Raw genomic sequence first — 17,116 nt, 5'->3', positions numbered from 1 at the left:
TTGTCGGTATATTTATATGTACAAATGTATTGAGATACCTACACATTACACCTACAGTAGCTTGTATGTCATCCTATTCTACATCCTTAATCACTGAAGGGATTGTCTGGAACTTTGCAATCGATGACCTATTGGTAGGATAGGTCATAAATATGAGATTGGTGTCCGTCCAACACCCCCCTGATCAGATGAAATAGCAGGATAGCAGAACATAGCATTGCTTATAAGCTGATACCAACTACTGCATTATATCTACCATTCAGCTAGGCCAACTGATGAAAAACAACCCCATGACACGGTCCTTCCTCCATCAAACTTTACTGGTGAAATAATGCAGTCAGGCAGGTAACCCAGACTACCAGATAAAGAAGTGTGATTCATTACTCTGTGATTCATTACTCTGTAAGGAGGTGGAGAAGAAACAATTTCCCAGATCTAAATACATAGCAATGCGACTGCAAATAAACACTGCCATCTACTGGTCAAAGATTCTAATAAAAGGGAAAAACTTGTATCAGCAAGAACTGCAAAGAAAAGCGTGCGTTTCCAGAGAGGAAGGGATAACAGGAGACACCAGGTCATGTGATAGCTGTGTCCTAGTTGGGAATTATGCAAATCAAAAAAAGTCCGTGGAGCCTCTGTTAGGAGTCTCAACACAGATACCAGCCAGATATCCCTCCGGGAAGGACCCAGCCAAGGGGTAGCTCTCAAGCCTAACAGAGGCTCCACGGACTTTTTTGATTTGCATATTTCCCAGGGGGCAATGTGCCTAGGATTTCACTCTCTTGAGCGCCCTTGCTGGCTGCCGGCAGTGTTTTCTCTGGCTGGTCTCCCCGAGATCAGTGATTGTTTTGTCTTGTTGGTCTACTAGGCATTGCTCCCACCTGGCCAGAATCCTACTCCACACTGATGAGGGGCAATACCCCGAAACAGCTGTCTGTGGATGGATACCTGGCCTTGGTATTTATCTTGTCATATCTTTAAACTTGTCAAAAAGTTGGATATTGACTAAAAGGGCCACTTAATATGGTGGTTATGGTGGTCTCCTAAAAAGAGCTACCCCTTGGCTGGGTCCTTCCCGGAGGGATATCTGGCTGGTTTCTGTGTTGGGACTCCTAACAGAGGCTCCACGGACTTTTTTGATTTGCAAATTTCCCAGGGGGCAATGTGCCTAGGATTTCACTCTCTTGAGCGCCCTTCGCTGGCTGCCGGCAATGTTTTCTCTGGCTGGTCTCCCCGAGATCAGTGATTGTTTTGTCTAGTTGGGAATTATAAAAGACCCAGGGGAGCTGAGAAGAGGAGGAGTAGACGGGTGAACCTGTATCAGGACAGATGTATGAAAGCAGCTGACCTGGCTTATATCTGCAATCATCAGCTCAAGACAAACAGACAAATGGGGCCTCAGCATTACGTATAAGGGAGAGATTAGAAGAGGAGAAGTGTGCAAAGAGGAATTCAGAGGATGGTCTGACGAGAGGAATCTAGAGGACTGGCTGACTAGAGTAAGAGAGAGGATAATCTGACCAGAGGAACTGAGAGGAATGGCTCACCAGAGAAATAGAGAGGATCATCTGAGCAGAGGACAGATAAATGGAACCCAGATGACTGCAAAACCAGAGAGGAGAAAACGGACAATCTTGTGTGTGACCGGAGGTGTACATTATGGTACTGAGGGGCTGTGCTTCAAGAGATGGAGGGTGGTCAGAGTAACGCTTCTCTGAAAAAACTTATCAGTAAAGAACTGCGGCCTAACTCTCGATAGGGCCTGTACATAGATCATCATAGACTTATTTACCAAGTGACTATATCATCGACCACTTTCGCTCACGACAGACTCTGATATACTACAGGCTAAGGTATCAAACAGAGACATCATTGTAAAATGGTAGCTGTTTAGTTATTTGCATAATAGAAGTGTACTGTTCGAATTGTTATAGTAACCTTCATATCCAGAGTCAATATATTCATAGTAAAATATACAGCATCACATTCCTATAATTTGTCACCTTCCAGAATACCGTAACCTAGCTACCTAAATTGATTCTGCCAAGGAAATGAATAAATCTTTGGTTCAAGTTACCACTGTGTCCCTTCTGCACCATTGCAGAGTCCCTTTAGAGCCCTGAACCCCAACATCATACAATTGGTCCTAAATAGGTTGGTTTATAAATATTTGGCTGAAGGAGAGATTTAGAGATTTTTACAGTATTATTCTTGTTTTATGCAAATACATGAAAAAGAAAACTTTTGTATGAATAAAAGATCAATTTTCTTACTGGTCAGTTACATCCAGAGGCTAAAACCAACACAAATCTACAGAATAACAGTATATGTACACGATGGCCTTACGACTTCAATATACTCTTTGCGGTTTTAATAGCGGCGATCTTTATCCTGAAGCGGCTTTGCTGGTAAGTTTACCATAGTTTTTGCAGTGATGCCATTATCGGTGTCTTTTTATTCTACAGTTTAGAACTATAAATAAGAAGCTGCTTCCAAGCAGAAGCCGCTAAGAATGAACAGGCTACTTAATTTCTTTTCCTGAAGAAGTAACAAAAGACTGAACATGTGCAGAGCAAGGTCGTTTTTTTATATTGCTGTGCATTACATTGACATTTTGTAGTGATTTTGTGGTGTATTTTCAGGTTAACACCGAGTGAAATCTACCTTAAAAAAAAAGGTTATCTGCACATAACCTTAAAGGGAACCGGTCACGTGTAAAAACACTATTACCTTGCAGATATGGGTCTAATCTGCAGGTTAATAGCGTTTGAATCCTGTCTGGTGCCAGCACATTGTACCCCACTGTATGGAGGAAAAGAACTTTATTCCTCCTGGCAGCATTCAGTCATAGGGGAGGCGCTGACGCGGTTCAGTCACTGCTCTGTGTATGGAGAGTGGCGGCTGTAACCACGCCACCCACAGTGACTGACAGCCGCTCAGCAGTAGAAGCAGCTGTCAGTCAAGCAGGACGTGGTTACAGCCGTCACTCAATACACAGAGCAGTGACTGAATCCAGACTGAAGCAGTTGCTGTGACAAACTCACATGCTGTCGGGGGAAGGGGGGGTCTGGACTAAAGTTCTTTTCCTTCCGGCAGAGTGGTTTAATGCGCAGGCGCCGGATAGGTTTCAAATGCTGCTAATTGCAGATTACCATATCTGCAGGTTAATAGCTTAGGCTGCTTTCACACTACGGTTTTTTAACATGCACTATGAACGTTTTTTTAACGCAAAAACGGATCCAGTGCAAATGCGTTTTCATGTCAATGCATTTGCAATGGACTTGCGTTAACATGCGGTCACCTTCGTTATTTTGAGGATCCAGCAACTTGCAGTTTTTTAACTTTTAACTACTTGTAGCGTTTTTGAGCTGCGTCCAAATACTGTTTTTCACTGGATCCTGACTATACTGCACGCAAATGCATGTGAACGCTGGCATGCTGATAGACAGGATCCTGCTTGCTCTACTGAGCATGCCCAGAAAGCAGCCTGGCGTGATCAGTCTCTATCTCCCCCTCCGTCTCTCCCCCTCCCTCTCTCCCGCCTGAGAGCGGCGGACGCTCGTAACCAAGGTAAATATCGGGTAACCAAGCAAAGCGCTTCGCTTCGTTACCCGATGTTTACCTTGGTTACGTGTGCAAGGAGCAGGCAGCCCGGCTCCTAGCAGCTGCGGACGCTCGTAACCAAGGTAAATATCGGGTATCGAAGAAAAGCACTTCGCTTAGTTACCCGATGTTTACCTTGGTTACCAGCGTCCGCAGCTGTCAGATGCCGGCTCCCAGTCTGTCACGTTCAGTTCCCCTCCCTCCCGATCACATGACTTCAATGCCCGCCCATAAACTTCAAGTGACAGGATCCTGCAAAATAACATATGCGTTTGCATGCGTTTTCCTTTGTAAAAACAGGATCCACTTTTACAGCAAAAAAACGTTCATGACGCATGTTAAAAAAAACAGTGTAAAAGCAGCCTTAGCTTTTAACACGTCACAGGTTCCCTTTAAATACTGGTTATAACTGTACCCACAGTCCAGCTGGTGGTGAATTGATACATTCTTACACGCATCCAGCAATGAAAACAGAAATGTTGAGGATTTAAAGCAAATATATTAAAAAGTTTCTAAAAAAAAAAAAAATCTGGGATAGTGACAATTTATGCACTGGCTTCACTCTGTCTTCCACAGTTTTGCTTCAGTCAGTAAAATGTCATGCTAAAGCTGTATGTGACAAAGTGATATCTAGCATGACAGATGAACAGTGAGCAGAAGCTGTAAATAATCATTATTGCCATTTATTTCTTTAAAAAGTAACAGATAGCTGTAATCTGCCACAATGGGTAGCAGGGATGAGACATGAGACAAGTACGGAAGCTGCGGTTATGTTCAATCTCTCCTTACCTGCGCAGTGTAATATTACATGGAATAACTGTCATTTGCTTCATTAAGAGAAGTTACATCAGAAAGACATATTACACAATTACAATAAAGTAAGGCGATGAAGAAAATATTACTGCACTTAATACAGTGCAACAGTGACAAAAAAGGTGAAAGCTGTCCGGTGACTTTTCAGAATAAAGCGTAGTGTCTGTATATGAGGAATAATCCTATTTCTGGCCATTGGGTAATTTGCATCTTGCACGTGTCAATAGTTTCCAATGGTTTCCTTGAGATGGTGGGTGGCAAACTACTGAAATATCATGAAGTCGCAGATTGCACACACAAAAAAGGAGATTGGTTACTTCTTTGTATAATACCAATACCCATAGAAGTAGCAGCAAAGATGACCGAGATAGAGAGATCTGTGTCCCTTATCTCTGCAGAATACCCTCAGTAGCCGCAGCAAAAGGACATTATGAAAGAGGTGTCTCTGGGTTGTCCTCTAGGATTCATTTAATGAGTCACAAAAAGTAGCAAACACTAAATAGTATTAATAATGAATGAATGAGTCGCAATCCAGTTCTACAAAGAAATGAATAACAGATCTTGAGTCATATTTACAACTGCTCTAGTAGTGGAAAAATAATCTGCAAGGTTCAGAGGTAGTCGGTTTACCAAGGAAAAATCCCCATCCATGGTAGGAAAAATTAAAAAGCTCTAGATTTACTAGGCATACTTACATGGAGCCATAATATTCGACAGCGCCTTCCGCACACTTTCATCATTGTCCTTATTGGGCTCACAATCTAAATTCCCAATCACTAGGTCTTTAGAACATGAGAGGAAACCCACACATGCACAGGAAGAACTTCTATAGTCAAGGATTAGATCCCTCCGTGTTCTAAGTAGGTTTCTTTAGATAGAGGCTATGGCTATGTGCCCATGTTGTTTTCGGTCCCTGCAGAAATTTCTGCAGCAATTTGAACAGCACACGTGCGCTTCAAATCGCTGCAGAAACAGTGTATACTGAAAAGCCGATTTCATGCGCTCTGGATGCAGGCCCTCCCATAGACAGAGCGGGACCTGCATTCAAAGCGCACGTAATAAGTGACATGTTGCTTTTTAGAACGCAGCGATTTGGCAGCATGCAAATCGCTGCGTTCTAAAACGCAACGTGCACATGGATTATGCACAATCTTCATAGATTGTGCTGGGGACGCAGGCTTTTACGCTGTGGTGCATAACGCAGCGAAACTGCATGCAATACGCACACGTGGGCACAGAGCCTAATAAAAATGGTAAATAGTTGGAACAAAACATCCAGAGAATTAAAAAGCACATACAGATGTGGAGAGAGAGCAGCTTAATGGATTGACCTGGAATAGAATAGGCTGAAGAATAGTGCGTGGCTGTGTGTGCTATGGGTGGACTCTGGAAAGGTGTTAGCATGCCCTGGCCTTGTGTGTAAAAAGGAGGAAGAAGTAAGGTACATCACTTCCGGACAGCGAGTATGGTTGGTCAATGGATTGTGTACCGCTATAGGTAAGACAGAGTGCGGTAATTGGAGAGATGTTATTGGGATGTACTACAATAACGTGTAGGAGAAAGTTATGGAAGGTGCAATTGGACATCACTGACTAATCGCTCTGTGAAGGCTGCTTGGCGACTGCAATTGGTCATTCTCTATGTGCAAAAAAGCACAAACAATAATGGCAAACAGGAAAGATTATGCAAACTGTCGAGTACACTGAGGGATAAATAATGGAGGCGGCGAGGGAGGCCATCCTCTCCCTTTGCTGAAGCACAAAGATGACAGTACTATGATATCGAAGGGCTACATTTTAAGGATTCCCCAGCAGTTGTGGCAATACTGTACTTTTGCTTTGAACGCAATGACAGCATCTACAAAATCACCATGACAAAAATATGCATTATAGTGAACTGTGTTTTATTGAATAATTGCATTATTTTTGGAATAAATCTAGAACTTTGCAGTGTGCAGATCCTCTGTTATTTGTGGGAATGATCACTTGTGTTGTGTCCCCTACTAGAATACTCCTAAACACTTAGGAGGAATAACCGGGGAACGCTCCAATACAGAGGTATAAAGACTTTCTCAAATTGTTAATACAAAACATACAAGTCTTTAATAAACAGACATTTCAGGAGAGGCTATAATATAAAATTACATTAACATTTGTGATTCACAGAACCCGGTCCAGCAGACAAGTCAATATGGGGTCGCTGAACGGGAGCCCTGGGAACCACATCCTATATGACGGCATCCACGGCTCTTGTTTTGATTGGACGGCCCAGTCGGGATGTCCCATGGGTATCACACTGCAACAGTTACGTTGTGCCAATCAAAAGAAGAGCCGAGGATGACCGAGCCTGTTCTCAGGGCTCGGCTCCCATCCACCAGCTAAAGATTAGTCAAGTGCCAGATGGACTGGGTCCAGCAAATTGATTCACACACTCTCTAGTTTCAGGACGTCATTAACAAGAGCAGTCAGGGTGAAAATTGTTCAAACTGAACCCCTAATTATAAATGACCTACCTAAAATATGATTATCAGAAATAAAAAAAAACTGCATCAAATTATATTGGTTCTCTAGTTATACAATATTTTCAAAAAGCAAAGGTCTTTCCTAAACCTTAAAGGGAACCGGTCAGGTCCCTCATGACCTTCAACCCGGCAGCATTCACATGTATATGCCAAAACTCCTTGCTGAACTAGCCCTGTATAAAGCCATTTACTAAAATCAATGTTTAAAGAAGGCATTTATAAAGTGTCCTGTTCTTATACTAAATAGGCCTGTGACTAGTCACAGGGGCGTAGTTTCCGTACACTACTAAACCCCCTTTCCATGTTAGGCCCTGTGGGAGTGATAACATGACTTCCATGAGCCAGCATCATTGCAGCGCCTGGAAATCTTGCACATGTGTGCGGTTTATTTTGGCTGCATCAGTGTGCCCCAGAAGCCATGTATATACATCCCAGTTTCAGCTAGGTGCACTGCGCATGATCGGAAGTTCAGAAGCTGTTTTTCAGATTTTCTGAGGCGCAGGTTTCCGAGCCACAGCGCGTTAATTTATTCTTACGGAGACGCAAATGTTGTGAGAAAGAGGACACAGTGAAAATATGTGTCAGTAATCCTGATCGTGAGCATGGACGGCGCCTTCTCCAGCACAGGACACTAGCATGTCCGCAAGTGAAATTACCAGTCCAGAACGCGAGAAAGCCCGATTGTATGTACGTAACCCAGCTGTGTCTCTTTGCAGAACAGTATTACATGTTCTGTAGATGAGTGGCTCCTTTAAAACATCAGATGAGGGAGGCAGTCATTCATTTGTCTGTGGCACTGCTACTATACAGGACCCAGAAGAAGTTCTGAGTATAGTATAGAAAGTAATTGACAGCCTTCAGTAGCAAAATCTGATTTTCTACTGTAAGCAATTGCTTTATTTATATACTTATACTTTCTTATTTTAGGATGATATTTGAAAACTCTGGGGAAAAAAAATATTTTTTTAGTTTTATTGTCTGCAATTCCAGTGTTTTCAATTTGTAGTGGTCACCCATGACCAATGTAATATTTTAGTATAATATTAGATTATAATATTGATCTATATAATTTAAATATTTTATCTTGATGGACCAATGTATGTGCAAAATCTATGGTGGCTAATGAGGATAGTTATGTCGTATTCCTACAACAACAAAAAACAAATAACAATCAATGAGAACAAAGTCAGGGCTGAGACATGTATTTAAGGTCATAGAAACAATATGAGGGGCTGCTGATAAGTCTTTGCTTTATCCAGAAAGAAACAAGGTAGGATGATGAAACTTTACATTTATTCCACATACTCTCCACTGATGAAATCACACTTCTTACATCAGTATTCCAAGTTCTGTAAGCTTAGCAAAAAGAAGGATTTCAGTGGTGCTTCAAATCGAGCATCCGTAGCAGCCAGGGCATCACAAATGGTGTAAAATTAGTACCCTTGAGGTGTTTCTTCAGGTTTGGAAACAGATGATAGTCGGAGGGAGCTAGATCTGGTGAATAAGGTGGGTAGTCAACCAGCTGGAAGCACAGTTCTGCCAGTTTTACCGTGGTTGCTTGTGCAGTGTGAGCGGGGGTGACGTCTTGCAGGAACAAGGTTCCTTTGGACAGCTTACTGCACCTTTTGGCCTTCAGAGCTGCCTTTAATTGGTCCAAAAATTCAATGTAATACCTTGCATTGATGGTGGAACCCTTTTGAAGGTAGTCCACTAGCAGCACGCCCTTCTTATCCCAGAACACAGACACCATCGCCTCAGTTGCTGATTTTTGCACCCTGAACTTCTTTGGAAGAGGAGAACCACTGTGCCTCCACTCCTTGTTTTCAGGGTCATACAAATAAATCTAGGTCTCATCCATAGTGACCACTCGATCCAGGAAGTTCTCAGTCTGGAAACGCTAACAAATGGACCGGGAAGATTTCACTCGCATGCTTCTCTGATCTGATATCAAATATTTGGGGACCCACTTTGAAGATAGCTTCCTCATGTCCAAATGTTCATGGATAATGACACAAACACATTCACGGGAAACCCCCATGATGTCTGCTATTGAAATTCGCTGATTCTCCAGTATGAGGTTGTGCACACCATCGAAGACCTCAGGAACAACAACCACCCTTGGTCGTCCAGGACGTTCCTCATCATTGGTGCTAAAGTGGCCCATTTTAAATTTGGCAACCCAACTGTTGAATATGAAGGGCATTGATCCCCCAATGTCTGCGACATATCACCATGAATATCCTTTGCGGACTTTCCTTGCAGAAACAAGAATTTTATCACTCCTCTGCTCTCAGTTGCTGTGAATATCGCATTAGACTCTGCCATTTTGTTCTCCCGCGAGCGTAGAACACTGTTGCCATCAGCGACTAACATAACATTTTGAAAACATATATTAGACACATAAGGCTTTCACGTGATGTAACATTCATTACCATAGAAACAAAACAAAAAATCACAAAGCCAAAGACTTATTAGCAGCCTCTCGTATGTCCACCAACACATATCTATCTGACAAGGGCAGGCTTTGTTCTCTTTAAACCTTGCAATTGTGGTTTTAATGGTAAAAATAACGATTATTAAGAAAACATCTGTCATTTCACACTCCAGTTCTTTGCATAACCCAAATAATTGCAAGGATTTCCATAAAACACCTGTGCAGTGAATAGAGAAGCAGGTGCAGAAGACGACACATTTTTACAAACTAAAACATCAGCAAACCATAAAAAAAAAAAAAATTCAAATCCCTGGATTGCTTTGGCAATCGAACAAATCTTGTACTGAGCAAAGTTAGGTTACTCACGTTTTCTTTGATCATGTTTTTTAGGGTATGTGCGCACGTTGCTTTTTACCTGCTTTTTTGCTGCTTTTTCTTCTGCGCTGTTTAATGCCAAAATGGATGTGTTCTTCTATTCAAGCAAAGTCTATGGGAATTTGGGTTTCTTGTTCACACTATGTTGTTCAAAATGCTGCCTTTTTGTGGCAGAACTTTGGTCAAAAACTCAGCTTTGCAGTGCAAAACCCAAATGGCAAAAACAATTGACATGTTGCTTCTTTGAAAAGCTGAGTTTTTGACCAAAGTTCTGCCACAAAAAGGCAGCATTTTGAACAACATAGTGTGAACAAGAAACCCAAATTCCCATAGACTTTGCTTGAATAGAAGAACACATCCATTTTGGCATTAAACAGCGCAGAAGAAAAAGCAGCAAAAAAGCAGGTAAAAAGCAGGTAAAAAGCAACGTGCGCACATACCCTTACACTGCGAATTTGTCTCTTGGTATGTCAAGTTTTAAAGAAAGCTGCTTTAGTTTTTATACTTCTAGTTGTGTGTCCTTTACATGTGTTTTAAGTGAGTCTCTGCAGCGGAAACACTAAAAACACGTACATATTTTTCACCCGGGGATTTTCCACAAGATGAGCAATTCTATAGGGAAAATCTGCACATAAAACTCCACATATTTGTTAGAAAAAATTGGCATGTTGCAGATTTCAAGATTTCAAGATTTCAGAACTGCACCAAAGGTCAATTTACACAAAGTTAAAAAAAAAAAAAAAAAAAAAAACACCCAGTGCGCATAAGATTTCCATAAATTCCATTCACTTTGCTGGAACTGCAGTTAGTCGCTGCATTTTTTTCCCCCAATGAAAATATGCACTATCCAAAACTCATTTCATCTTAATGAGCCATAAGTTTTTTATTTTTTGGTTGGTTTTTTTGGTGGGGTGGGCAAAAAAATCTTGTGCGGGCTTGTTCTGGGATGAAGCAGTATTCACATAAGCACCTGGTTGTGGTTTATGGTGAAATTATGTTCTTTCCACTTCTGGATTATGGCATCAACAATGTTCACTGGAACCTTTAGTAGTTTACCCATTCTTCTGTGACTAATTCCAACAGTATGTTTTGCAACAATAAGGTTGCAAAAATGCTGAGACAGCTCACTAGTTTTACTCATCCTGAGATGTTACTTGTCTGGGACCTTGGTAACAAGACACCTTTTTATACCTCATCAACTGAACCAGCTGATATTATTTTTCACTAAAGCCCCCGTCACATTTAACGACTTACCAGCGATCCCGAAAACGATGCGACCTGATAAAGATCGCTGGTAAGTCGCTGGGAGGTCGCTGGTGAGATGTCACACAGTCAGATCTTACCAACGACGCAGTAACGATCAGCGACCTGTATAACGATCTCGACAGGCGTTGGGACGGTGTTAGGAGGTCGTAGGTAGGCGTCAAACAGTGATACGTCCTGCCCAGCAGGACATCGCCTTTGAAGAAAATGGTCCCAACCATTCAGCAACGACTAACAATCTCACAGCAGGGGCCTGATCGCTGGTAGGTGTCACACATAACGAGATCGCTGCTACGTCACAGAAACGGTGATGCAACAACGATCTTGTTAGCGATCTCGTTGTGTGTGACAGGGCCTTAAGTGGCAGGATTGCTTTCTATATACTAACAGATTGCAGCTGGTGTCATGACTTTCCACTTTTTGCACTTTTATTTCTTCATCTGTTAAATATTTTTTCCATGTGTTATTTCTCATTTGCCTGTGTGGATTGAATGGGTTGGTACCGACATCTGGCAAGAAATTCATGTCAATAGCACCTTTAGAAATATATTCACTGAGAAAATAGTTTTTGTTTTTTTATGGATTGACTCGTTTTATTGATACTCATTTTGGGGGTACATATGACTTTCTGATCACATTCTATTACATTTTTTTGGAAGGCAAAGGAACCAAAAACAGTGATTCTGCCATTTTGGCAAAAAAATTATTTGCAATGTATAGCAAAAATATATTGATATTTTATTACCATAGTTTGGACAGTTAAGAATGCACCTAAATATCATGAGATAGGCAAAGATTATTGGAGACTTTTATTGGAAGGATAGCAACAAACCTCTCAAGGCTACAAATCTTATATACATATACTGAACAAAAATATAAATGCAATACATGTATTTGCTCCCATTTTTCATGAGCTGATCTCAAAGATCTAAGACTTTTTATATGTACACCTAAGGCCTTTTTCTCTCAAATATTGGTCACAAATTTGTCAATCATTTTAAGCTACTGTAACGATCATTGGAATATAAGACTAATATTCGACTATCCTGTCTTATTTAGGATACAACAGTACAATAGAGCTGTCGTCTGTGTTTAAATGCCTCCTATTCCAATAATGAGAGGGCTCTGCACATCTGTGCCAGTCTACACAACAAAGCTCAAACCTCATACCTTTCACACATTAATAAATCTGGCAAATATTACAAGTTAGCCAAAATCTTCAAAACAGATAGGTAGGTATAGAAGCAATTTAAGCCATATGTTAATCGATATATGCCATCCTGTCAACTTTGGTTTGTTGACAAATCTGCTGCAAAAAAAAAAAAAGGAAACATTTCTTTACAAAGTAAAGTCTACCTAAACATTAAGGCAAAGGAATGATGTAACTAACTGGGGCATCAAAATAAAAAAAAAAGAAAATCATTACTACTATTGTGTATATATAAGTTGATGAATGGAAATTTTTTAGTCGGTTTAGAATGTTGAAGGGGTTGTCCCGGTGTTTTGCTAAAAGTCTGCAGCCACTCTATAGGGTTGCAGACTTCTGACTCCCCACATCGTATGCACCAAATGCGGTCCTCATTCTCCAGTGTCGGTGGGAAAAGTGGACAGTCACGTGATCTCAAGTATGAGATTTGCATATTTACGGCTACTACATTCTGGGCAACCTTTCTCAAGTCACTTGCATTGTGATCACCTAGCCTCACTACAGGACACTGGAGAATCCTGACAGTGTGCGATGCTCGTATTGTGAGGATACAGAAGTCTGCAGGCACAGTCTGACTAGCAATGTGCAGTGAAGCAGAGTATACGCTCCCTGGCTCCATTTGCACACTGAGCATGGTCTGAGAGGCAGGAGTTATGCTGGAGTCAGCCAGTCATGGAGGAGCTCCACATAGTTGCCAGCAAAACAACTTAAGGACAGTCTTACACCTACCGTATACCACCAATGAAACACATACCTTACTGGTGAGTTGTGATTTTCATTAATGGTATATGTAACATGGCTGACCTCTACGGCTGGTTGAGTCTTTCACCAGTGTGCCAATGATGCTAAGAAGCGTATACCTGGCTCCAATGCGTATTGCCAAGAAGGCAGAATGTCATGTGCTTATATGAGATTTACAAAGAGCCAGAAGTGACGCAGCATTTGGAAATCATGTCACTCACGCCCACAGGGGAGTGATTTCATCAGTGGAAGGATTTGTCTGGAGAAATCATGACTGGTCACCCACGAATTAGAATATCGCAAGCAGTATTTTAAAATTGATTTTATGGTGATTTGACAATCAATGACTACAAAAAGGGGATTGTTAGAAAATAGATATAGAGCTCAATAAAGACATGGTGCAGGTTTGGGGGCCTAGGGCGGCTGACAGGTTTCCTATTCAGCACCTTCATGTTTTATTTTGGCCTCAGGAGGTATTTTAGACAAACATCAATAAAGCTCTTTGAAGTTTGATTCCTCTTCTATGAAAAGAGGTCTTGTTCATACCACACCAACTGACTATCATGGCTAACTGGATCCCCTGGCAACAACATGCCACGATTGAAAGAAATTAGAGGCCATATGCAGGTGATGTGCAATGCATTGTCTCCTCTCTGGTTTATAGAGGGCTCCCAATAGTGTCTGATATGATGTGCCCAAAACCTTCTAGAGCTTAAACACAGGTATGATCCTGTTGTAGATAAATACATTTCATCAGAACAAGTCCATATAAACGCTATTAGTCTATAAAATCTACACTAAGAAATAAACTGTATGAAAAGAAAACACAGTGTCTAAGCGGCCCATCAGTCTCATCATTTACTGGGATGAAACACGATCATCATTCAGAGGAGGCTTCTGCCATCATTCGTGATCTTGCCTGCTCCTAGGGAAGCGGACATGTATCTGCAGGCAGTTGTGCCTCCCTGCAGTGGCATTGACAGCATTATAAAATCACAACTTGTACTCATTTTCTAGCCTGACTCTATGACAGCGAGCAATCTAGAAATGCTAAGTTTTCATGTCAACACGAACAGAAAAAAAAATTGATTTGGGATGATAACAGAGGATTTATGGGCTTAGTGCCTGTTCTCTGTCATACAATTAAAGTTTCTAAACTCCCCCCCCCCTTTCAACGCCAGAGCTACTGATCTGTGAAATTAGAAATATTAAAAACGGATTTGTCTGACAACAGCAGACTGCTAATAATATCAAGTCTGGGGCTAGATGGCTTCTAACAATGCAGCAGCAGTCTTGCTAGTTTCCTGGATGAATGGAGGTGCTGTTTAAAAGAACAAGTGTAAAGTTATTCAGTCTTGGTAAAATTGACATGTGTGACAAATGTGCTATTACTTACCCATTCTGGGAGGAACGTTACTGTTTAAATTACATTATTATGCTGTAGATGCAGGAAAGGTTGGGATTTTTACGTTGATCAGAGACTACCATCATTTAAATTACCAAAATCATACATGTTTGTGTTCTCTACAGAGTTCGCAATATTTATCTTAAATATGTATTTAATGGATTACTACATTTTAGCAGCCTTTCCTTTAAAAAAGTTGAAGCACACAGCTCCTTTCACAAGAAAGCTGTAGAAAAGCATATTCTTGCTGCCCTTATCCCCCACAAGTCAGCTGCTTTGATGCAATTGGCCCTAGAACGTCATAATTCTCATGATTTGTAACTTACCATTCTGTCTTTTCAGTTGGTGGTTTCTCTTCATAAGCATTCTGCCAGCACTACTATTGCAGGAATTTCCTTTGCTTGGTTTCCTAGTATGCATTATGACTATCCTCAAATGGATAAGTGTGGGTACTATGCCATTTTATGTTGCTTCTGTGCAACTTTACAAAGGCTCAGACAATGCAGTATTCAATAAAAACAGAGGTTTATTTGATGTACGCATTTCGAAGTCTTAGACTTCTTCCTCAGGATCAGAGCCACATATCAAGGGTTTATTCAATCTACATATTTCAAAGTCTCCTACTTCTTCCTCAGGATCACAGCTGCATATCAAGGGTTTACTTGATCTATGCGATTCGAAGTTTCTGACTTCTTACTCAAGATCACAATCACATATCAGGGGTTTATTCGATCTATGTGTTTCGACATCCCCTACTTCCTCAGGGTCACAGCCACATATCTAGGGTTTACTTGATCTATGTGTTTCAAAGTTTCTGACTTCTTCCTCATGATCACAGCCACATATCAAGGGTTTATCCAATCTACATGTTTCAAAGTTTTTGACTTCTTCCTCGAAAACACAGCCACATATCAAAATATGTGGCTGTGATCCTGAGGAAGAAGTTGGAGACTTCGAAAACATGTAGATCGAATAAATCACTTTGTATTGAATACCGCATTGTCTGAACCTCTGTCAAGCAGTGCAGAACTTAACCACATCATGCTTGTTGGCTCAATGAGTCCATGGTTCTGCAGCAGCTGATAGCTTTACATGCAATTTTATTCAGCTCCAAGATGAGCATGCACCTCTTTTTATTGCCTTTTTATCCCAGATAAGACCCTATTGCCCTATTTCCCTTTTAGCTTATTTCATATATTTTGTTAAATACCGTATTTTTCGGATTATAAGAGGCACTTTTCCTCCCAAAACTTTGGGAGGAAAATGAGGAGTGCGTCTTAAAATCTGAATATAGCTTACTGGGGGAGCTGTCTGTGCGGCGACCGGGTGCGTTCGGGCGGCCGGCTCCCTCTCTGTCCTGGAGGCCAGCTGCCTCTCTGTGCGAGTGGGTGAGAGGCCTGCTGGCTGCCACCCTGTGAGGGCGGGCGGATGTGCGGTGAGTGTCCCAGGTCCTGGTTCGAATGATGATGCCGGGAGTCAGCGCGTGCGTAGATGGAGCTCTTGGATGAGAGCTCCATCTGTGCATGCGCTGCTCCAGGCACCATCATTTGAACCGGGACTGCGGACAGACACAGACACTCACCGCCCTGGCCTGCTCCACTACTGACCAGCCGCTGCTGCTACTACTGACACCACGGACCCACCACTGCTGCTACTGACACCATGGACCCGCCGCTGCTGCCGCCACTGACCGCCAGTGCTGCCGCCACTGCCACGGACCGCAGCTGCCACCACAACCTCTGCCTCTAGTGACCCGCTTCACCATCACTGCAGCCCCCTCCGGTAAGACAACACAGGAGTATAAGACGGACCTCATTTTTATTTTTTTTCCTTTTTTTATCTCTAAATTTGAGGTGCGTCTTATAAAACAAAAAATACAGTACATAAAAAAAACAAAATGGTTATGATAGATACCCCTTTCAATTGATGCTAGATGCACCCTGTTATAACTGGTCTCACGGCATGCAGAGGCCCTTTATACTCAAACTTAAAACTTGTGAAAAAGATGGGTGATATCAACTGGACATGCTTAAAACAACAAAAACCGTCAGTTCAGCTTTCTGGCCATTTTCAACCTGCATAAATATGCAGCAGTGGAGCAAGTGGTGTTGGTCACCTAAACATACAGTAGAAAAGGTGAAATTTTGCCATCCACATGAAAAGATATTCAGAGTTGGGTTTTACCTATGATTGCATGTCAAACAGTGATAAATTGCAAACATATGGGAACCACACAATTTAGAGATCCTAGATCTGGAAGAAATAATTTGAAAGTTTTCCCACTTTAGTTTATACACATACCTTTCTTGCTGCATTTATGTCGAAAAATGGCTTATTTCGAACACTAAAAGGTTCCTGCGTTTTATCTATATGCCCAGTCTTCATTTTTTCATGTCTGGGAAAAATTATCTCCTTTTCAATGCAAGCCAGACGGATGTTGAAGTCACAGTCCCCAACAGGTTGACCCTGAAAAATGACAAAGTGGGCAATTAAAATAAAATCGAATCATTTAGCAGCAAAGACAAAACAAGTTGCATTGTGGTGACCTTTGGGGGAAAAATCTGATTCTAGTAGCACAACTGAAATCAAGAAAAACACCATTAACACAGCTTTGATATTCTATACAAAAAAAAACAAAAAAAAACAAAACAACCCCAGACATCTATTTTCGATCCGATCTGTGAATCAAACGTGACTAGTGAAGAAAAAGCAGCATTGTAATGATCCTAATGGCATCTATGTGCTGTTTAT

The 17,116-nt window shown here is 41.5% G+C and overlaps 1 protein-coding gene across 2 annotated transcripts in view; it reads right to left on the bottom strand.

The window, feature by feature from the left end:
• Window positions 1-17,116, bottom strand: part of RNGTT (RNA guanylyltransferase and 5'-phosphatase) — a 668,054-nt gene that overhangs the window by 322,480 nt on the left and 328,458 nt on the right. For both annotated transcript variants that reach the window (XM_075338411.1, XM_075338412.1), the window contains exon 11: window positions 16,667-16,831. In XM_075338411.1, coding sequence (XP_075194526.1) covers window positions 16,667-16,831 — 165 coding nt within the window. The remainder of the gene's footprint in view (window positions 1-16,666; window positions 16,832-17,116) is intronic.

Source organism: Anomaloglossus baeobatrachus, chromosome 3, assembly GCF_048569485.1.
Source record: "Anomaloglossus baeobatrachus isolate aAnoBae1 chromosome 3, aAnoBae1.hap1, whole genome shotgun sequence".
Taxonomy (NCBI): domain Eukaryota; kingdom Metazoa; phylum Chordata; class Amphibia; order Anura; family Aromobatidae; genus Anomaloglossus; species Anomaloglossus baeobatrachus.
Note: the sequence above shows the minus strand (reverse complement) of the source record. Positions and strands in the feature narration are given on the sequence as shown.